Source organism: Lutra lutra, chromosome 10 (genome assembly GCF_902655055.1).
Source record: "Lutra lutra chromosome 10, mLutLut1.2, whole genome shotgun sequence".
NCBI classification, from domain to species: domain Eukaryota; kingdom Metazoa; phylum Chordata; class Mammalia; order Carnivora; family Mustelidae; genus Lutra; species Lutra lutra.
This window is the reverse complement of record NC_062287.1, coordinates 105,692,929-105,713,898: the sequence shown is the minus strand read 5'-3', so window position 1 is coordinate 105,713,898 and position 20,970 is coordinate 105,692,929. Positions and strand designations below refer to the sequence as shown.

At 51.4% G+C, this 20,970-nt stretch overlaps 4 protein-coding genes and 1 non-coding gene across 5 annotated transcripts; 2 read left to right on the top strand and 3 right to left on the bottom strand.

Annotated features, from left to right (window-relative positions):
• Positions 1-993: 993 nt before the first annotated feature.
• LOC125079904 (ubiquinol-cytochrome-c reductase complex assembly factor 3) lies at positions 994-2,074 on the bottom strand. Its single transcript, XM_047693624.1, has 2 exons — positions 1,863-2,074; positions 994-1,774 (listed from the first exon to the last, which is right to left on the bottom strand). Exons 1-2 carry the CDS (start codon positions 1,980-1,982, stop codon positions 1,625-1,627), a joined length of 270 nt encoding a protein of 89 aa, XP_047549580.1. The 5' UTR covers positions 1,983-2,074; the 3' UTR covers positions 994-1,624.
• A 3,275-nt stretch (positions 2,075-5,349) lies between these two features.
• On the bottom strand, positions 5,350-8,011 carry CSKMT (citrate synthase lysine methyltransferase). The gene is given in 4 exon segments (XM_047693110.1): positions 5,350-7,256; positions 7,415-7,535; positions 7,538-7,566; positions 7,640-8,011. Coding segments are annotated over 4 exon segments (1,077 nt in total). The 5' UTR covers positions 7,911-8,011; the 3' UTR covers positions 5,350-6,600.
• LOC125080276 (small nucleolar RNA SNORA57) lies at positions 7,808-7,956 on the bottom strand. The gene has a single exon (XR_007121299.1). It is a non-coding gene; the product is annotated as a small nucleolar RNA SNORA57 (small nucleolar RNA).
• A 67-nt stretch (positions 8,012-8,078) lies between the features above and the next one.
• On the top strand, positions 8,079-11,461 carry C10H11orf98 (chromosome 10 C11orf98 homolog). Its single transcript, XM_047693111.1, has 4 exons — positions 8,079-8,225; positions 8,372-8,496; positions 10,934-11,031; positions 11,115-11,461. Exons 1-4 carry the CDS (start codon positions 8,187-8,189, stop codon positions 11,222-11,224), a joined length of 372 nt encoding a protein of 123 aa, XP_047549067.1. The 5' UTR covers positions 8,079-8,186; the 3' UTR covers positions 11,225-11,461.
• Positions 11,462-15,994: 4,533 nt separating this feature from the next.
• On the top strand, positions 15,995-20,892 carry INTS5 (integrator complex subunit 5). The gene is made up of 2 exons (XM_047691269.1): positions 15,995-16,130; positions 17,744-20,892. Exons 1-2 carry the CDS (start codon positions 15,997-15,999, stop codon positions 20,721-20,723), a joined length of 3,114 nt encoding a protein of 1,037 aa, XP_047547225.1. The 5' UTR covers positions 15,995-15,996; the 3' UTR covers positions 20,724-20,892.
• Positions 20,893-20,970: the final 78 nt, after the last annotated feature.

Genomic DNA, 20,970 nt, shown 5'->3' with positions numbered 1-20,970 from the left:
ACCAACAGCAGAACCTGGGCACACCTGGGGAAGGCCGACTCTAGGGCTCAGGCTCTCAACCTCCAGGCTCCCGCCTCATAGCCCCTCAGTGTTGCTGATCCCCTCACCCTAATGCTCCCTCAAAGAGCTGCTAACCTTTCCCCTCTCATTCCCAGGCTCAGAAAGAGGCCACAATTAAACTGAAGATCACACATAACAAATGTTTTTGGCTTAGGGGTTCACCATCCACCCGCTGAAACTGCCCCAGTGCTGCCATCTGGGTTTGGACCTCAGTGTTATCAAGCTGTACTTACTGTTCTGGCCTTTTTTTTTTTTTTTTTTTCCTTCAATTGAAATCTTGCTTAGAACCACAGGATGTAAGATGGACAACAGGTGTACCTGGGTGGCTCAGCTGGTTAAGGGTCTCTTAGCTTTGGCTCAGGTCATGATCTCGGGGTTGTGAGATTGAGTCCCCCCACTTCCCACCACCTGCACTGAGCAGAGAGTCTGCTTATGACTCCCTCTCAACCTCCCCACCAGGGTTTTTCAAAAAAATTTTTTTAAAAGATTTTATTTATTTGTCAGAGCACAAGCAGGGGGAGCAGCAGGCAGAGGGAGAAGGATGCGGGACTCAATCCCAGGACCCCTGGATTTTGACCTGAGCTGCAGGCAGACGCTTAACTGAGCCCCCAGGCTTCCCTCAAATAAATCTTAAAAAACAAAACAAAACAAAAAAACCCACAGACAACAGGGAGTGAATTTGTTGACTTGGATGTGGGGTGTGACCCAAATGCCAGCTTTATTTCCTTACTTCAGTGGCATCTGCAAGAGAGCCATGACTGGATTCAGAGACTGAACTAACTTGAAATCTTTGGAAGGAGAAACCCTCCCCTACCTTTATTGAAGTGATGCTCTGTGCCAAGCAATGCACTTTACATTTCCGAGTTAATCTTTTTACAACAACCTTCAAGATACTTACCACCTTTTATGAAACAGCACTGAGGCTCAGAAAGGTTTTGTAATAGGCAGGACTTTAATCAAGATCTGTCTGACTCAAAGCACGCTCCTTTCGCTCGGCAATTTAAATTGGCCTCCAACGGTTCGGCAGCCCCAGAGAGCATCACCGCACATGCTAATACCAACAGCCCCTCTCCAACTTCACCCAAAGTGTCTTCCATGGGCATCTAATGCTACAGGATTTTCCAGGATAGTTCTGATTTCGAGAATGTCTCCTGGTTATCACCGAATGGCCACTCAGACCACATGACCTGGCTTGTGTTTGGAAAACGTGGTCGTTGCAGGGCCGGTGGGACCCACAGTCATCCGCGTCCCCTACACGGATCCCCAGAACACTCTAGACACAGACCGCAGGGCTTACTGACCGGACAGAGGAACGTGATTTATTGGTTCCTTCAGTTGGCCACATCCCACGCCCTGGCCCGCGACGCAGGACGGGAAAGTGTTATCAGTGCAGCGCCTGCGGGTGGAGGCGGGACGTGCTCACCCCGCAGCGGCTCCCGGGGCCTCAAGGAGGCCTGGGCGCGCGGCATCCCGGGTCCGGACTCCCTACCGGGACTACGGGGGAGAAAGGCCGCGCCGGACTCCGCGGGAGGAAGGTGCCAGCGCCCACGAGGGAAGTCCGGGCTCACGCTGACCTCCCGTCGCCGCCGACCATCCAGTTCTTCCTCCAGGCCACGTTCTCCTGCGTGGTCGCTGCCTCCTGCAGAGTGGCCAGCACTAACTCTTTGGTTCTGGTCGCCTCGTCCCTGCGCCGCGGGTCCTGCTCGGGTATCTCCTGTGGGTAGGAAGGTTCGCCGTCCTGAGCCCCCAGCCCGGGGCTCTCCGCCCGCCCGCCCCATCTCGCACCCCCCAGTTACTCCCACCTTCAGCATCGCCTGCTTCTGCTCCTCTCCCTGGGTCACGAGGACAAAGAGCGCGGAGCCAACGCCAGCCCCCGCGCCCAGAAGGGCACCCACGATCAGCGCTTTGCGCAAAGCCTCCATGGCCGACCGGGCGGCCAGCGAAGAGGCCCTCTGTAGCTTTCGCCGCCTGGGAAGCCGTCCACGGCGTCTCACCGCCTCCCGCGCAGGCTAGAGCGGCCCGCAGCGGAGACCATAGAGAAGGAGCCGGGCTAGAGAGGGCCTGGTCGGCCCAAAGCGCTTGGGTCTGAAAGGGCTGGGGAAGTTGAGCATGTCCCGAAGCGTTGGCATCGAGGGCCAAGCTCTGGGCTCACTGTCAGGAAATTCAAAACGGGATTGTCGGCCTGGTTGCTTTGGGGTTTGCAGTTGCCCAGTTCTGGAATTTCCAGGTCGATTCTGTGCTCTGTAGTTTCCTACAATGATTTGTGCGTTTTCAGAACAGCAGGTACTGGACAGCCAGATGCTTACACACATCAATCTACTCACCCCCTCTAAATTCCCTCAATTTATGAACAAACACCCAAAGTCAAGTGTACTGGGTGGGAAAAAATACTTTTTAATTTTATTTTTAAGTAACGTTCACACCCATTGTGGGGCTCGAACTCACCACCCGGAGATCATGAGTGGCAGGCTCCACCGCTGGAGCCAGCCAAGCGCCCCTGTTAAACTTGTTAAAAGTAAATTTTTTGGAAGCGCCTGGGTGGTTCAGTCAGTTAAGCATCTGCCTTTGGCTCAGGTCATGATCTCAGGCTTCTGGGATGGAGCCCCACATGGGGCTCCCAGCTCAACTGGGGTCAGCTTCTCCCTCTGCCCCTCCCCACTCCTCGTGCTCTCTCTCTCAAATAAGTAAATAAAATCTTTTATAAAAAAGAGTAAATGTGGGGCGCCTGGGTGGCTCAGTGGGTTAAAGCCTCTGCCTTCGGCTCAGGTCATGATCTCAGGGTCCTTGAATTGAGCCCCACATCCGGCTCTCTGCTGGGCAGGAGCCTGCTTCCTCCTCTCTCTCTGCCTGCCTCTCTGCCTACTTGTGATATCTGTCTGTCAAATAAATAAATAAAATCTTAAAAAAAAAAACTAAAAAAAAAAAAATAAAAGAGTAAATGTGCTGTTTTTCTCATCATGGTATACCCTTGCACCCGCCCCCATCACCCCCTGCCAGTGAAACCTCTGAATTTGGAGTAACATACTGAGTTCTAGTTTGGAAAAGAAAGCACCTTTTAGGTGGGTAACTCTGGGCAAGTCATTCAAGTTCTTTGTCCCCTGTTTTCTGCATCAGAAAATAGGATTAAGGGGCGCCTGGGTGGCTCAGTGGGTTGGGCCGCTGCCTTTGGCTCGGGTCATGATCTCAGAGTCCTGGGATCGAGTCCCACGTCGGGCTCCTTGCTCATCGGGGAGCCTGCTTCCTCCTGTCTCTCTGCCTGCCTCTCTGCCTGCTTGTGATCTCTCTCTGTCAAATAAATAAATAAAATCTTTAAAAAAAAAAAAAAGAAAATAGGATTAATGATAGAATCTATCTCATAGTTTTAGGATAATTAAATGAGATTATATGTAAGGCATTTAACACTGTTCCTGTCAAATTGTTAACACCATATAAATATTTGTTAAATAAGACATAAACATGTCAAATCAGGAGACCCAGGAACCAAAGGAATCAAGAAATTTCAAGTTTGTTGGCAAAGATCACTCACAGGGCTTTCATTCAGATGCCCTTGTTGACCCCTACCCCTCCTGCCTTTCCCAGTTGTCACCCAGGGAGTGAGGAGACATATTCCCATATTCCTCCAGGGAGGAGGTATTCCTCCACCTCTTGAGATTTTCCCCTCCCCTGGAAGGCCCATAATCTCCTAGCTTTTCATTCTCTTCTCAAAAGTGATTAAGGGGCCAGGCTCCAAAGATTAAAGGAGCAGTCTCTAGAGTGTACTGAGCAGGGGTACTCCACTTTGAGTTCAACCACTACACGCTCCAAGGATTTGCACCCATGGCCCTTGTGCCAGGGAGCAATGAGGATGGGCCTTGGCCTAGAGATCGCCCAGGCTCCTCCCGGCACCCAGAAAGTCCTCGGCTGATGAACCCTCTGCGGATGGACAGAGGAGAAATTGTCGGGGTTGAAGGTCACCAGGATGCTCAGGTCAGTACTTCCCCACCCTGTGCTCCGGCTGCTGGCTCATCCTCCCACTTGGTCCAAGCGCCCTGCTATCCCGATTCAGGCTGTCTCTCAAAAGACCCCCCTGCCCTCCATCGTGGGAAGCGTCTGAGGTGAGTGAAGACATCGGGGAGCTTGGCTGGCCACATGACAAGCTGTTGCTGCTCACCGATGAGGAAGAGGAGGCCGAGGTCTTCTTCCAGGACCAAAGTGAAGAGCCAGGTGAGGGAGGCAGCTGCTCCAGTGCAGCCATTGTGCCGGGGATGTTCTGGGCAGGACTGAGATGGAAAACTTACTTGTGTCCCCGTACAGGCAAACAGTAGGTGCTTAGGAAATGACCGGAAAAGGAGTAGAGCAGAGAGAAATTCAAGGTGTCTGGCAAAGTTGAACTTTAGAGGAAAGTTCTGATGTCAGATGGGTGATGACTTTTAATTTTTTTTTGTTTTTTTAATTTGACAGACGGAGATCACAAGTAGGCAGGAGGCAGGCAGAGAGAGAGGAAGGGAAGCAGGCTCCCTGCTGAGCAGAGAGCCGGATTCGGGGCTCGATCCCAGGACCCCGGGATCATGACCTGAGCCGAAGGCAGAGGCTTAACCCACTGAGCCACCCAGGCGCCCCTTAATTATTTTTAATTGCTTAAAATATTCACAGTTTGGGGCACCTGGGTGGCTCAGTCAGTTAAGTGTCTGCCTTCAGCTCATGATCTCAGGGTACTGGGATCCAGTCCTGCACCAGGCTCCTTGCTCAGCAGGGAGCCTGCTTCTCCCGTCTGCTGCTCCGCCTACTTGTGCTTACTCTCCCCCTTGGCCCCCCTCCCCGTGTCAAATAAGTAAAATCTTAACCCGCTGAACCACCCAGGTGCCCCCAAATAAAATCTTTTTTAAAAAGTTCACATTGTTTGTTGTGGGGGAAAAAAAATAAATTTATCCTAAATCAACTACCCAGAGATAAGTTACATTTTGGATGCCTTATCCTTTTTTTTTTTTAAGATTTTATTTATTTATTTGACAGAGATCACAAGTAGGCAGAGAGGGAGGCAGAGGTGGGGAGTGGGGAGGGGCGCAGAGGGAGGCTCCTGCTGAGCAGAGAGCCCAGTGCGGGGGCTCCATCCCAGGACCCTGTGATCATGACCTGAGCCACCTGATTAACAGATTGAGCCACCTAGGCTGCCCTGAAATTAGCCTCTTAATTATAGTTGCTATATTACTTTTTCTAATAATAAAAAACACACAAATTTGTTTCATCTTTTTTTTTTAAAGATTTTATTTATTTATTTGACAGAGAGAGATCACAAGCAGGCAGAGGCAGGCAGAGAGGGGGAAGCAGGCCCCCCACCGAGCAGAGAGCCTGAATGTGGGGCTCAACCCCAGAACCCTGAGATCATGACCCAAGCCAAAGGCAGAGGCCCAACCCACTGAGCCACCCAGACACCCGTTTCATATTTCAAAGTCAGTAATAGGGCTGCCTGGGTGGCTCAGTCGTTAAGCATGTGCCTTCAGCTCACCCTCTCTTGCTATCTGTCATAAATAAATACAATCTTAAAACTAAGTAAATAAATAGCATTTTTTAAAAAGTCAGTAATAGATCAGAAGTATTTTTCACCCTTAATGGGCTCTTCCAACTGCTCTTTCCCCCAGGCTGGACTTGGAGCCCACTGGACCCCCCGATCTCCCTTAAGAACCTTTAACCCAGAACTTGGCTGGGGGCAGGAATATGGAGAACAAGAGGTCTCCTGGATTCCTGGAGACACAGACTATCATGAAGCCTCCAGCCCCTGTCCTCTGTGGAAGCCAGCAGCAGGCTCCCATGTTTGTCAAAGCTGTTTTATGGGATATTCACATCTCCTGCCTCCCAGAAGCTTTGAGGGTAAGTCTACTTCGGTCTCCCTCAACATTTCAGTGATTTGTTGAGACCATTCTGTGGGTTCTTTCAGTCTTCCCCCTTCTATAGGTGAGGCCACTGGGTCACACAAGTCAGTTTGTACTGGGATTTGGATTAAGAACGCCTCGATTAAAAAACTCCTCTAATGGGGGCACCCAGGTGGCTCAGTTAAGCATCCGACTCGATTTCAGTTCACGTCATGATCTCAGGGTTTTAAGATGGAGCCGTGATTTGGGTTCTGCACTGGTCATGGAGATGGCTTGCGATTCTCCCTCTCTCTCTAGAATAAACAAATCTAAAAACAAGCAAACAAAACCCAAAGTCCTCAAAATAACCCACAAATACCCCACAAAACTCCTGTTTTTAGGAGTTCGTTTATTGGGGCTGGGGAATGAATCACTGTACCTTCTCCACTGAGCACCCCTCTTGTGCCTGCCATTGCTAAACGCTCCATATTTCACCCATCATCATCTGTAATCCCCTAAACTCCGGGTTATTATTCCTACCCTGCTGTCAGTTCGCGAACCAGGGGACAGAAACATTCCATACTCTGTGTACCCAACTAGTAAATGTGGAGGCCAGGCCTCAAATCCTCGCTTCCCAGCCATCTTACAAAGTTGAAAAGCTGTCCATCGCCCTCTTCACCCAACAGAAAAATTTGGGTCAGGACTGAAGGCTTTAATGAGAGCCTTGAACCAAGTAAGCAAAGTAAGTAATGCCCCCAAAAGGGCCTAGCTCCTGCACAGTCACATTCCAGCCTGGGGACCCTTGCTCCAGGTAGGGAAGCCGCACATCAGGGTCCTCGTCTGAGAACTGAATCAGGGTCCCCTGGGGGCTTAGGACCCTGAGGCACTCTGACAGAAGCTGGTAAGCTCCCTGAGGACCACCACGGGCAACAGCATCCCAGGTGCCCTTATCCAGCACTAGCTGGAAGGAGCCTGAGGAAGCCACTGGCTCCAGGTTCTGGGCATCTGCCTGCATAAAGTGGAGTCTGGAGGCAGGATGCCCAGGACACAGGGGTGTTTGGCCTTCGCCACCTTCCAGGAGACGTTTCATGTGGGCAATAGCCACAGGAGAGAAGTCCACCCCCAGCACATCCACGGGATGTGGGCACTGGGTGTAGAGGCCTGTACACAGACTGGAGGTCCCACAGCCCACGTCCAACACCCGCAGTGGGCAGGCAGCCACTGTCTCCTGCAGGAGTGGCAGTAGCAACCCCTGGGTTTCTTCATACCCAAAGAACCAGTCGAACGTGGGGACGTGGCCTTTTCGGGTATCGGCATGGAGCTTATCCCAGAGGCGACGGTCGGCCAGGCAGCTACCAGCCAGGGAGCCTGTGGACACGAGTGGAGCACATGTGTCACCCACCGGCCTAGTTCCATCAATATGCTGCAGAAACGGTGCAGTGTACCCTGGGGTTTGAGGAATCAGTTTCAGGGTCTAGACTCCCACGTCACTAAGAACCCTCCCTCCCACTATCCACCTTCCCTACCCGCCAAAGCACGGCGCGCCCCAGCCGCCAGTGTCGCCACGTGGAGGGTTTGGCGCAGCGCGGCCATCTGGAGATCCCCGCAAGGTCGGCGGGAGAGCCTTCGGCGAAATGCCGCCCACACGCCCGCAGGAGCCTGAGGTCCGAGAGAAAAGCTGCAAATTCCACTTTGTGGGATAACGCGTACCGCCTAACAACCACCTCGAAAAAAAGAACGCGGACACACACCTGTTAGTGTACGATGGTCCTTTATTGTTTGCAACGGGCAGTTAAAGAGGAGGGGACACGACAGCTCCGGCTCCAGGGGCGGTTCCAAAGACCTGAAATCAAAGGAGAAGGCGTGAGCGCACGAGGGAGGAACCTGCAGAACCTCCGTTCCGCCACGCTTCTCCGAGGCCGTGTCCCGGCGCTTGAGGATAGAACCCGCGGACTGGATGCCGCGGGCACCGAAGACATGACGCCGAGTGGGCCAGAGCCCTTTCCCTCTGCCTCCGTACATTACGGGGACCGGGACCACACACCCGACCCCCGCCAAGAAAAGGAGGGTGCGCAGGCCTCGCCCAGATCCCCCACCCTGGCACCCAGCTCCGCACCCCAGACGCTAACCTCTCTCGTCCCCGCCCCGCGAAAGACCGGTAACACTGCCGACCACCTTTATATAGGCTCAGGACCCGCCCCCGAGCTGCTATTGGCTCGCGGAGGCTGAGGGGCGGGACCGACGCTGACGCTACGCAGAGCCGCGGCTCGGTTTGGAAGTCAGGTTCGGTGCGCAGTCATGGGGGCTCCCGGCGGAAAGATCAACCGGCCCCGAACGGTGATTGTGTGGGAGCCCCGACTTTGTTTCCTCAAGCATCCTGGAGGCCTCTCATCTCTCCAGAGATGGGCCCTGTGGGCTGGAGTCGCCGGGTGCGGGGTCCCGGGTCGCGACTTCCGTCTGATTAGCATCTTCCTCCCCCTTAGGAGCTGAAGAAGAAGCTGTTCAAGCGACGGCGGGTGTTGAACCGGGAGCGGAGACGGAAGCGCCGGGTGGTCGGGGCTGTGATAGACGAAGGGCTGATCACGCGGCACCACCTGAAGAAGCGGGCGTGAGTGCCAGACTCTCTTCGCTTTGCTCCCGACCGAGTCCTCTTATCCGTCCTGCCCCCTTTCCCCGTCCTGCCGAGCTCCCCCGCAAATATCCGCTCTGCTTTGCGTGTGCACTGGCGTTTACATAAGCAGCGTTTGTGCCTCCACTCCGCTGGCCCGTCACGGGACCGGTAGCCCGCAGCCTCTCTGGGTCTTGGACCCCACCAAATATGTAAGAACTGCCCACTCACCCACCTCCCCAGGTAACATTGTACGTCCACATGGATTTTTTATAAATAAATTTAAAGCACACACGGGACGCCTGGGTGGCTCAGTCTGTCAAGTGTCTGCCTTCAGCTCAAGTCATGAGCCTAGGGTCCTGGGATTGAGTCCTGCATCGGGCCCCTCGCTCAGCTGGAGCCTGCTTCTCCCTCTGCCTGCTGCTCCCCCTGCTTGTGCTCTCTCTCTGACAAATAAATAAGATCTTTAAAAAAAAAAAAAAAAAGCACGTAAGTGTGCATGTACTCAATTCTCACAAAAGTACCTGTAGGATTTTGTACTTTTCAAGCCCCCGCCCCGCCTCCCAGCCTTGGGGAAGATTTCCCATCCCTTTTTTCCACTGATTTTTTCATTGTAAATACAGTTTTGTGGTATAATAAGAAATACTTGGTTTGATTCCAGGCACAGAGCTTCTAAAAGCCTTAGAATTTCCTGAGTGATAGGAGTGCCTATCATGGCCCCAGGACCCCGCTTTGAGCACACCTTGGTTTATACTAATGTAACTTAGGGTGGGGCTGGTCTCCAGAAAGACCAGGTGTTGAGGAGGTTGGGAATTTAAGCTCCACCCACCTGGGAAGATTAAGTTCTGTAAAAACTCTTGAATAATAGAGATTTGACGAGCTTCCTGGTTAGTGAATGGGTGGGTAGAGGTTCAGGGAAAGTGGGGAGAGTATGGAAATGCCCGGACCTTACCCTGTGCGTCATCTCCATTTGGCTGTTCCTGAATCTCATTCTTTTACCGTAAATAAGTAAATGCAAGTAAATGTTTCCTGAGTTCTGTGAGCTGTTTAGCAAATTATTGAGTCTGAGAAGGGGATCATGAGAACCTTGATTTATAGCTGGTCATTCAGAAGTACACCATCTGAAGTGGGGGGCAGTCTTTTGAGACTGAGCCCTCAGCCTGTGGGATCTGATGCTATCTCCAGGTAGAGGTGTCAGAACTGAGTCAAATTTGCAGGATTCTCAGTCGGTATCTGCAGAATTTGAGAATGCCTTGATGTGGGACAAGCCCCACACCTTTCTGATGTCAGAAGTGTTGAAAATAGGAGTACCTGGCTGTCTCAGTTAATAGCGCATGCGACTTTTTTTTTTTTTTTTCCAAAATTTTATTTACTGGGGAGGCTGAGTGACTCTGTCAGTTAAGCGTCCGCCTTTGGCTCAAGTCATGATCCCAGGGTCCGGAGATGGGGTCCCACATCTGGCTCCCCGCTCCCTCTGCCGGCTGCTCCCCTGGCTTGTGCGTGCTCTCGCTCTCTCTCTCGCTCTCTGTGTCAAATAAATAAATCAAGAGAAAAAAAAAGATCATGATCTGAGCGGAAGGCAAGACACTTGAGTGACTGAGCCACCCAGATGACCCAAGCATTGCAACTGTTGATTTCAGGGTCGTGAGTTCAAGCCCCATGTTGATTGTGGAGCCCACTTAAAACATAAAAATATTGAAAATAGAGGAGAAAAATAGCTTTCCCTTACAAGTTTCTGCCATATACCAAATTTTAACATTTAATGGTAGTAAGTACTTTATATATGGATGGGAGTAGTACTAAGAATGTTAATGGCTAAGTGTTGGAGAGATTTAACTCACTACCTCAGAGCCCAGATTTTCAGTCTTTTTACTTGAATCCAAAGACGTTTTCAGGGGCGCCTGGGTGGCTCAGTGGGTTAAGCCTCTGCCTTCAGCTCGGGTCATGATCCCAGGGTCCTGGGATCGAGCCCCGCATCGGGCTCTCTGCTCCGCGGTGAGCCTGCCTCCACCTCTCTCTCTCTGCCTGCCTCTCTGCCTACTTGTGATCTCTGTCTGTCAAATAAATAAATAAAATCTTTAAAAAAAAAAAAGACGTTTTCAAAAAGACAAAACCAAAAAGAAACCCAAAACAAAGACCTTTTCTTTCTTTTTTTTTTAAAAGATTTTATTTGTTTATTTGATAGACAGAGATCACAAGTAGGCAGAGAGGCAGGCAGAGAGAGAGAGAGGAGGAAACAGGCTCCCCGCTGAGCAGAGAGCCCGATGCAGGTCTCAATCCCAGGACCCCAGGACCCGGGGACCACAACCTGAGCTGAAGGCAGAGGCTTTAACCCACTGAGCCACCCAGGCGCCCCTCAAAGACCTTTTCAATACCCAGAACCTACTCATGCTGATTCAGGTTAACCTGGATATCCTCGCTCCTACCACCCCTTCAGGTCCAGTGCACGTGCCAACATTACTCTCTCTGGGAAGAAGCGCAGAAAGCTCCTCCAGCAGATCCGGCTGGCCCAGAAAGAGAAAGCAGCCATGGAAGGTGAGGCCGGGTCACAGAGGGGGGTAAGGGGGAAGCCTGGATTCCTTGGGGTTCTTCAATGCTTCCTCTTTCCTTTTGTTCAGTGGAAGCCCCCGCCAAGCCAGCCAGGACTAGTGAACCACAGCCCAAGCGGCAAAAGAAGACAAAAGGCCCCCAGGATGTAGACATGGAGGACCTTGAGGATGACGGCTGAATCTCTCACCCCTTCCACCCGAAGGTTCTCAGCTGGAGCCAGAAGGACTCTGGTTGTTTCAGAGAACTTTGGAGGAAGCATTGCCCCTTTTCATTCTCCTTAGACTCCTCTTCCTTGATGGCCTAGTCACCTGCCCTGGAGAGGTGTGTTGAGAGGAAGCGAGTGGAGAAGAGAGACTGGAGAATGGGGCTCCCTCGCAGTCAGCTCCACTTGTAATAAAGCCCTAGAGTTCTCCCAGAGAGGCGTGTGATTTAATGTGGGAACGAACGGGAATGGGCCATAGGAAGGGGGCTGTGGGCCTGGAAATGAGACAGTTAGGACATAAGACCCATGGAGTTCACTTGAACTAAGCAATGAGAAGCCAGGCTCTGTGATGTTCCCATCCCCCTAGTGCCTGACACTCCCAACTCTCCATTTCTGACAAAAATACAGATTATTACAGAGATGGTAGATGAGATAGGGTCGTGATGTCAGCCGTGCCACTGCCTCTGTGTGACCAGAGGGGCCAAGTCACTTTGTCATGTTTGTCTCCACTTCCTTTGGTGGATTTTATAAATATAGAATTTAGTTTTAAAGACTGATTGATTGGGGCGCCTGGGTGGCTCAGCGGGTTAGGCCGCTGCCTTCGGCTCGGGTCATGATCTCAGGGTCCTGGGATCGAGCCCTGCATCGGGCTCTCTGCTCCTCGGGGAGCCTGCTTCCCCCTCTCTGCCTACTGTGATCTCTGTCTGTCAAATAAATAAATAAAAATCTTTGTTAAAAAAAAAAAAGATTGAGGTGCCTGGCGGGCTCAGTGGGTTGGGCCTCTGCCTTTGGCTTGGGTCACGGTTACAGGGTCCTGGGATCAAGCCCCGAATCAGGCTCTCTGCTCAGCGGGGAGCCTGCTTCCCCCCCACACCGCACCCTGCCTGCCTCTCTTGCCTACTTGCGATTTCTTGTCTGTCAAATAAAGGCTTTAAAAAAAAAAAGATTGATTGATTGATTTTAGAGTTGGAGGGGGGCAGAGGGAGAGGGGAAGCCAACTCCCTGCTGAGCCCTACAGGAGTTATTGTTGGTTTTTTTAAAGATTTTATTTATTTATTTAACAGAGATCACAAGCAGGCAGAGGCAGGCAGAGAGTGGACGGGGGGGGGGGGGGGGGAGCAGGGTCCCTGCTGAGCAGAGAGCCTGACTCAGGGCTTGATCTCAGGACCCTGGGATCATGACCCAAGCCGAAGGCAGAGGCTCAACCCACTGAGATACCCAGGTGTCCCCCTACAGGGGTTCTGTCTCAAAACCCTGAGATCAACTCTGAGATCATGACCTGAGCGGAAACCAAGAGTTGGGTGCTTAAACCAGGCACCCCTACTGGGTTTTATTTTTAATTTTATTTTAAGTAAACTCTATGCAGGCCTGGAACTCATGACCCTGAGATCAAGAGGACATATTATACTGAGAGCCAGCGGGGCACCCAGGATTATATTTCCAATAAACTGAGAACCAAGCATTATTTTTCCCATTTTAGCATGCAGAACTTCTGTTGCAAGCCAGGGCTGGGGTGTTTGCTTAAAGTAAAAAGCTACCTGTGTGGAGGTGTGTTCAACAGAGGAAAAGCATATTCTCTCTGTCCTGTTTAATCAGTGCAGGCTTCCTGGAAGAGGGAGGGTTTAGGCCCAGTGTTGCATCTCCCAGCCCAAATTCATATTTTGAATTTCAAACCTTCAATAAAGTTAGGAAATTAGTACAATGAACGTTTACATACGCACTCAGATTTACCAATTTTTAACATTTTTCTGCACTTACATGTTCTATCTCTATGCATTTGCAAATATGTATGTGTCCGTAGATTTTTGTCTTTGCTGACTCATCTGAAAGTCCATTGCAGATGAGATTTTACCCCTAAGAACATTCTTCTATGTAGCCAAAATACTACTGTCACACCTAACACATTTAGGCTAATATTGACTTTTTCATATTTGAATTTCCTTAGTTTCAATAATATTCTTTTTTTAAGACTTTATTTTTTTTTAAGATTTTATTCATTTATTTGACAGAGAGAGATCACAAGTAGGCAGAGAGGCAGGGAGAGAGAGGCGGGGAAGCAGGCTCCCCGCTGAGCAGAGATCCCGATGCAGGGCTCGATCCCAGGACCCTGAGACCATGACCTGAGCCGAAGGCAGAGGCTTAACCCACTGAGCCACGCAGGCGCCCCAAGACTTTATTTTTAAGTAATCTCAACACCCAACACAGGACTCAAATCCATAACGCCAAGATCAAGAGTCACACATTCCACCGACTGAGCCAGCCAGGTGCCCCAGAAAAGACATTTTTAATATTTTGGTATACCCATTCTTCATAATTTTGTTCTACCCCTGTATCTAAGGCAGAAGGAGCTTGCTGTGTTGAAGAATTTCTGTATCTAGCATTATGCTAAGTCTTTTAATAAGTGGTCTCAAGTGATCTTTTTTTTTTTAAAGATTTTATTTATTATTTATTTGACAGAGAGAGAGAGAGACAGATCACAAGTAGGCAGAGAGGCAGGCAGACGGGGAAGAGGAAGCAGGCTCCCTGCAGAGCGGAGAGCCCGATGCGGGGTTCGATCCAAGGATCTTGAGATCATGACCTGAGCCGAAGGCAGAGGCTTTAACCCACTGAGCCACCCAGGCGCCCTGGTCTCAAGTGATCTTTGTAAAACCTCTGGGAGACAGGAGACATCATACCCATTTTACAGATGAGGAAATGTGCTTCAAACATTTGGATCACTGTCTCAGGGTTACATTACTGATAAATAGCAGAGATGAATCTAGATCTGTCCAACACCAAAACAAGGCACATTTAGATTATGAAAGCCTTAAGAGCAAGGACCACATAATACTCTCATTGCTGGAGAGCTTACCTGGTTCAAAAGTCTCCTTTTACAGATCCAAAGTTGAGGCTCTGAGATGGGAAGTGTTGGGTCCCAATTTGAAGCACTGTTAGGAGCAGAAATTGTCTCATATTACTGTTCTAGAACAGATTTTGCTAGGAGGTAATATATACACTTTGTAAGTTACTGCACTTCTAAAATGTAAGAACAAAAAAAGAACCATAATTAGTCCCTTAGCTTTTAAAATACAATCACTTCAAAAGTGTTATTGGAAAACCAACCTCCGTGCTTCAGACCCAAGAGTTTGGGATAAAGAGGAACAATAGGTTTATTGGTTTGCCAGACAAAGGAGCCTGTAGCAAGCTGTGGCCCTCAAAAACTGTAAGCCCACTGGGAGGAAGGGGCTCAGAGGAATGGGCTGGGGGGTTTTATAGGTAAATACAGGATGTAGCTGGTTTCTATAGGAATTGTATAGGTGCTGCCAGACTCCTTAGTCCTTTTCAGGGTGGTACCAGGTTCCTGAAACAAAAGGCTAAAAAAGGAGGAGAGGAGGTTTGGCAGAGAAGAAAAAGGTTACCTTAAAATCAAGCTTTGCCGAAGCATTAGTACAGCCATTTTGATCTCTTTTCAAGTCTATGTTTTTAAGTGGTTTCAAAGGTATCTTCAGGAACTGCCATCTGGTATCACTCTAACTCACACTTCCACTGAGAGCAGTAAGCCTTCTGGCCTCAAAACCGATTTTCCTTTTCATTTATTTAACCAACTATTAAGAACCTACTACGTGCCTGGCAAACACTGTTGTAGGGGATGAGGAGTAGCCTTCAACAATATGGGCAAATTTCCTGTTGTCCAAGAGTTGATTTTCTGGAGTTTATTCAAGAAACGTAATAAAAATAATGAAGGCGGGCGCCTGGGTGGTTAGTGGGTTAAGCCGCTGCCTTCTGCTCAGGTCATGATCTCAGGATCCTGGGATCGAGTCCCGCATCGGGCTCTCTGCTCGGCGGGGAGCCTGCTTCCCTCTCTCTCTCTCTGCCTGCCTCTCTGTCTGCTTGTGATCTCTGTCAAATAAATAGATAAAATCTTAAAAAAAAAAAAAAAAAGAGGGGTGCCTGGGTGTCTCAGTGGGTTAAGCCGCTGCCTTCGGCTCAGGTCATGATCCCAGGTCCTGGGTTCGAGCCCCACATCGGGCTCTCTGCTCTGCAGGGAGCCTGCTTCCTCCTCTCTCTCTGCCTGCCTCTCTGCTTACTTGTGATTTCTCTCTGTCAAATAAATAAATAAAATCTTAAAAAAAAAAAGAAAAAAATAATGAATGCTTATATGGTGCTTTCTTAACCATTGCAGGTCACTAAGTGCTATACAATGAATGATGTGGGGAACAAAGGCTAAAGAAGTACAGAAAAAAAAAAAAATTCCTTACACCTTACAGCCCATTGACGAGTACTTGAGACAGGCAGAGTGACCTTCTTCCAGGAACTCAACTGTTTTTTTTTTTTTTAAAGATTTTATTTATTTATTTGACAGACAGAGATCACAAGTAGTTTCCCCTTCCCTTCTCTCCTTTAACTGCTTTTTCCATTGTCAAGGGTTTGTTTACTTATTTAATATCGTCACTATTAATTGATGAAATGTTTCCTAGTGCTTCATTTTTTAAAACCTCGTGAGTTGAACACTTTGCATTTTTGGTTTTCGGCAAAATAATTAAATCCAACTGGGAATAGCCGCAGCTAGCTTCAGTTTGTGTCTTAAACGCCCTTTGTGGGTAAAACGGCTTGCTTGAGGCCAGGTCAGCTTCTCGCTGTCACCGTCGCGATCCCGCTCTGGGGTCCGAACGTGGTCCGGAACCAATGTAGGAGGGTCGCGGACGTCGCCGGACGGGTTTTCCTGAGAAGCCTAGTCGGTGGTTCCTTTCGGGTTTCCCTCAGCGCGCATGCGCTGCCTGCGCTTCGCCGCTCCCGCCTCGGGCTCGGGCTCGGGCTCCGGGATGTCCGCGTTGTGCGACCCTCCCGGGGCCCCAGGGCCTCCCGGGCCTGCCCCCGCCACCCACGGTCCCGCGCCGCTCAGGTAGTCAGAGCCCCTGGCATCTTCCCCCATCGCGCGGCCCTGCGCCGATCCCCAGGCTTCTCGGCAGAAACCCAGATCCTACCTCGAGAACTCGCGTCAGGGTTCTCAGAGATTCCTGGTCGGGTCTTCCCAGAACTCAGGGACTGCCTCACCAAAACTCTGGGCTCCAGTCCCCGCACTCCTAAGACCTTGGTCTTGCCTCCTCCTAAACCCCAACGCTTAGTTACCCCAGATTCCGGCCTTGTTCTCCCAAGAGTTGGGGATATCAGAACTCTTGGGAACCGAGCTGTCCTACCCCTTTTAGACCCGAGAGAACCCAGGGTCCCCTGACTTCATGGAGACTCCCTGGAAACCCAGGCCCGGAAACCCACAAAATGCTTCCCTCTAGCCTTTACCTTGCCCTCCAACTAAGCTACTCTCCCTCACCTTACGGTGGTTTGTTTATTTGTTTATTTATTTAAGGAATGAGGGCACGGAGCCCTATCAGCTCTTAGAGGATGCGGTGTTCTTTGGCAGAAAAGGCAGTCAGAGGAAGGGGACTTTGCCTCTTCCCATAACACTGGTTTCTGAACGCCTAAGACTGAAGCCATAGGTTTTGGGAGGAGAAGGGCTGAAAAGCAGGCATTACGTTGTCTGTATCCTGGGACACCGTGATTCCTAGGCACACTGAGGATGCCTGGAAGGTGGTTGTTGATGTGGAGTTCAGGTGGTGGGTGGTTAGGAGGCTTGCAGAATATGGGAAGAAACAGGTACTAGGAAGCCTTAATGAGGGACAAGCTTGAGCTTAGGATTTTCTTTAAGAGCTTGTGTTTTGGGGGGGCGCAGTCAAGCAGGAAAGGTGTTTTTTAAAGCAGATGTTATAGCCACACAATATATATTTACTCAGTTCAGCAAATACTTAATGGAGTACTTCCCATATACCAGGAGCCTCAATAGAAAGGTATTCCATGTTGAAGAGCACAGAAATGTTTACTACCCTTTTGGAGTTTATAATCTGATAACTTAACCTTGGTTTTCTTATCTGTAAAGTGGGATCATACCTTTTTGGGGCTGTTGTCTGGATTGGAATAATACACATAAAGTTCCTAAGAGAATACCTTACATGAGTTACCTAACATTGATATTATTATTGAAAGAAAAGTATTTATTGGGTGATGAGTGTGAACTTGTTACCGTGCTTAACTGCTTCATGTACATTATCTTTTTTTTTTTAAAATTTTTATTTTTTCAGCATAACAATATTCATTATTTTTGCACCACACCCAGTGCTCTATGCAATCCGTCTTTTTTTTTTTTTTAAAGATTTTATTTATTTATTTGACAGAGATCACAAATAGGCAGAGAGGCAGGCAGAGAGAGAGGAAGGGAAGCAGGCTCCCTGGTGAGCAGAGGGCCCGATGCGGGGCTCGATCTCAGGACCCTGGGATCATGACCTGAGCCGAAGGCAGAGGCTTTAACCCACTGAGCCACCCAGGCGCCCCTCATGTACATTATCTTATGAAGGAGGTACCGTTATCCCTCTTTTACGTGGAAAGAAACCAAAGCTCACGGGGGAATGTAATGTGCCTAACATCTTGCAGCGCTCTAAGTCTGCTTCTCTTGCTTCCTTCCAGTGCTCAAGAGCTGTCCCAGGAAATCAAGGCTTTTCTGACTGGCGTGGACCCTATTCTGGGCCACCAACTCTCGGCCCGGGAACATGCCCGCTGTGGTCTTCTCCTGCTCCGCTCTTTGCCACCTGCCCGGGCTGCTGTGCTTGACCACTTGCGAGGAGTCTTTGATGAGAGTGTCCGGGCCCACCTGGCTGCCCTGGACGAAAGCCCTGTGGCTGGCCCCCCTCACCTCCGTCCACCCCCACCCTCCCATGTCCCAGCTGGGGGACCTGGTCTAGAAGATGTGGTGCAGGAAGTACAGCAGGTGCTGTCTGAGTTTATCCGGGCCAACCCAAAGGCCTGGGCACCTGTGATTAGTGCATGGTCCATTGACCTCATGGGGCAGCTGAGCAGCACATACTCAGGCCAGCACCAGCGTGTGCCCCATGCCACTGGCTCTCTCAACGAATTGCTGCAGCTGTGGATGGGCTGTCGGGCCACCCGCACATTAATGGACATCTATGTTCAGTGTCTCTCAGCTCTCATTGGTAGTTGCCCAGATGCCTGCGTGGATGCCTTGCTGGATACCTCTGTCCAGCATTCCCCACACTTCGACTGGGTTGTGGCCCATATTGGCTCCTCTTTTCCTGGCACTATCATCTCCCGAGTTCTCTCCTGTGGCCTTAAGGATTTCTGTGTTCACGGTGGGGCTGGAGGTGGAGCTGGTGGCAGTGGTGGAAGCTCTTCTCAGACCCCCTCTATAGACCCGTTCCCTGGATCTCCTGCTATCCCTGGGGAGAAACGGGTGCCCAAGATTGCCTCAGTTGTAGGCATCCTAGGGCACCTGGCCTCCCGCCACGGAGACAGCATCCGCCGGGAGCTCCTTCGAATGTTCCATGATAGCCTGGCAGGGGGCTCTGGGGGCCGGAGTGGTGACCCGTCCCTTCAGGCCACAGTTCCTTTCCTACTGCAGCTGGCGGTCATGTCACCAGCTTTGCTGGGCACCGTCTCTGGAGAGCTGGTGGACTGCCTTAAGCCCCCAGCTGTACTGAGTCAGCTGCAGCAACACCTGCAGGGATTCCCCCGAGAGGAGCTGGACAACATGCTGAATCTGGCTGTGCACCTGGTGAGCCAGGCCTCGGGGGCAGGTGCCTACCGCCTCCTGCAGTTTCTGGTGGACACAGCTATGCCTGCCTCAGTCATTACTACCCAGGGCCTGGCTGTGCCGGACACTGTACGTGAGGCCTGTGACCGGCTGATCCAGCTGCTGCTGCTGCATCTGCAAAAACTGGTTCATCACCGGGGAGGGCCTCCTGGGGAAGGGGTGCTGGGCCCACCCCCACCCCCCCGCCCTGTGCCCTTTCTAGATGCGCTAAGAAACCACGTTGGAGAGCTGTGTGGAGAGACGTTACGATTGGAGCGGAAGCGCTTTCTCTGGCAACACCAGCTCCTGGGCCTGCTCTCTGTCTATACTCGGCCTAGCTGTGGACCTGAGGCCTTGGGCCATCTCCTGAGCCGGGCCCGAGGCCCTGAAGAGTTGAGTCTGGCCACCCAATTATATGCAGGGCTGGTGGTCAGTCTCTCTGGCCTTCTGCCTCTGGCTTTCCGAAGCTGCCTGGCTCGGGTACACGCAGGGACTCTGCAGCCTCTCTTCACTGCCCGGTTCCTGCGTAACTTGGCACTGCTAGTGGGGTGGGAACAGCAGGGTGGTGAGGGCCCTGCAGCCCTAGGGGCCCGGTTTGGGGAGTCTGCATCAGCCCATTTGTCTGACCTGGCTCCTCTCCTGCTACATCCTGAGGAGGAAGTAGCTGAAGCTGCTGCCTCCCTGCTGGCCATTTGTCCCTTTCCTCAAGAATCCCTGTCCCCGTCCCAACTCCTGGGGCTGGTGAGAGCTGGAGTACATCGCTTCTTTGCCTCTCTGAGGCTGCATGGCCCTCCAGGGGTGGCATCGGCCTCTCAGCTTCTTACCCGCCTCTCTCAGACCTCCCCAGCTGGGCTCAAGGCTGTCTTGCAGCTGCTAGTTGAGGGAGCCTTACATCGGGGCAACGCAGAACTGTTTGGAGGGGAAGTGGATAGGGACAACGAGACTCTTTCGGTTGTCTCTGCTCCTTTGGCCTCTGCCTCCCTGTTGGACACAAACCGGCGGCACACTGCAGCTGTGCCAGGACCTGGAGGGATTTGGTCAGTTTTCCATGCTGGAGTCATAGGTCGTGGCCTAAAGCCACCGAAGTTTGTCCAGTCGCGCAATCAGCAGGAAGTGAGCTATAACACCCAGAGCCTGCTCAGCCTCCTGGTGCACTGCTGCAGTGCCCCTGGGGGTACTGAATGTGGGGGCTGCTGGGGGGCTCCCACCCTGAGCCCGGAGGCAGCCAAAGCGGTGGCAGTGACCTTGGTGGAGAGCGTGTGTCCTGATGCAGCTGGTGCTGAGCTGGCCTGGCCCCCTGAGGAGCATGCCAGGGCCACAGTGGAGCGGGATCTCCGCATTGGCCGACGCTTCCGGGAACAGCCCCTGCTCTTTGAGCTGTTGAAGCTGGTAGCCGCTGCTCCCCCAGCCCTGTGCTACTGCTCCGTGCTCCTGCGGGGGCTACTAGCTGCCCTTCTGGGTCATTGGGAAGCCTCTCGCCACCCTGATACAGCTCACTCTCCCTGGCACCTGGAGGCATCCTGCACCCTGGTAGCTGTCATGGCAGAGGGAAGCCTCCTGCCACCAGCCCTGGGTAATATGCACGAGGTATTTAGCCAGCTGGCACCTTTTGAAGTGCGTCTGCTGCTGCTCAGTGTCTGGGGCTTTCTCCGGGAGCATGGACCATTGCCCCAGAAGTTCATCTTCCAGTCAGAGCGTGGCCGCTTCATCCGGGACTTCTCCAGGGAGGGTGGCGGTGAGGGCGGACCCCATCTTGCTGTGCTGCACAGTGTCCTCCACCGCAACATTGATCGCCTGGGCCTTTTCTCTGGCCGTTTTCAGGCACCTTCACCGTCCACTCTCCTTCGGCAGGGGACATAGCCTTTTCCAAGCTTCGGAAGCCAAGGGAGGTTGAGCAGTGAGAAAGAGAGGGGGCTAAGGTGCTGCAGAAAGGTGGAGGTTTCTCTTCTAAAACCCTAGGCTAAAGAGCGCTGTCACTTTTTTCCTCCCCCACCTTTTTTTCTAAATAAAATTTGCCGAGTTGAGAAAAGCAGAGTCCAGTGCCTCTGTCTGATGCTTAGAGCTGGTAAAGTCGGACAGCGCCTGGCTCTGGACAATCCCACCCCCG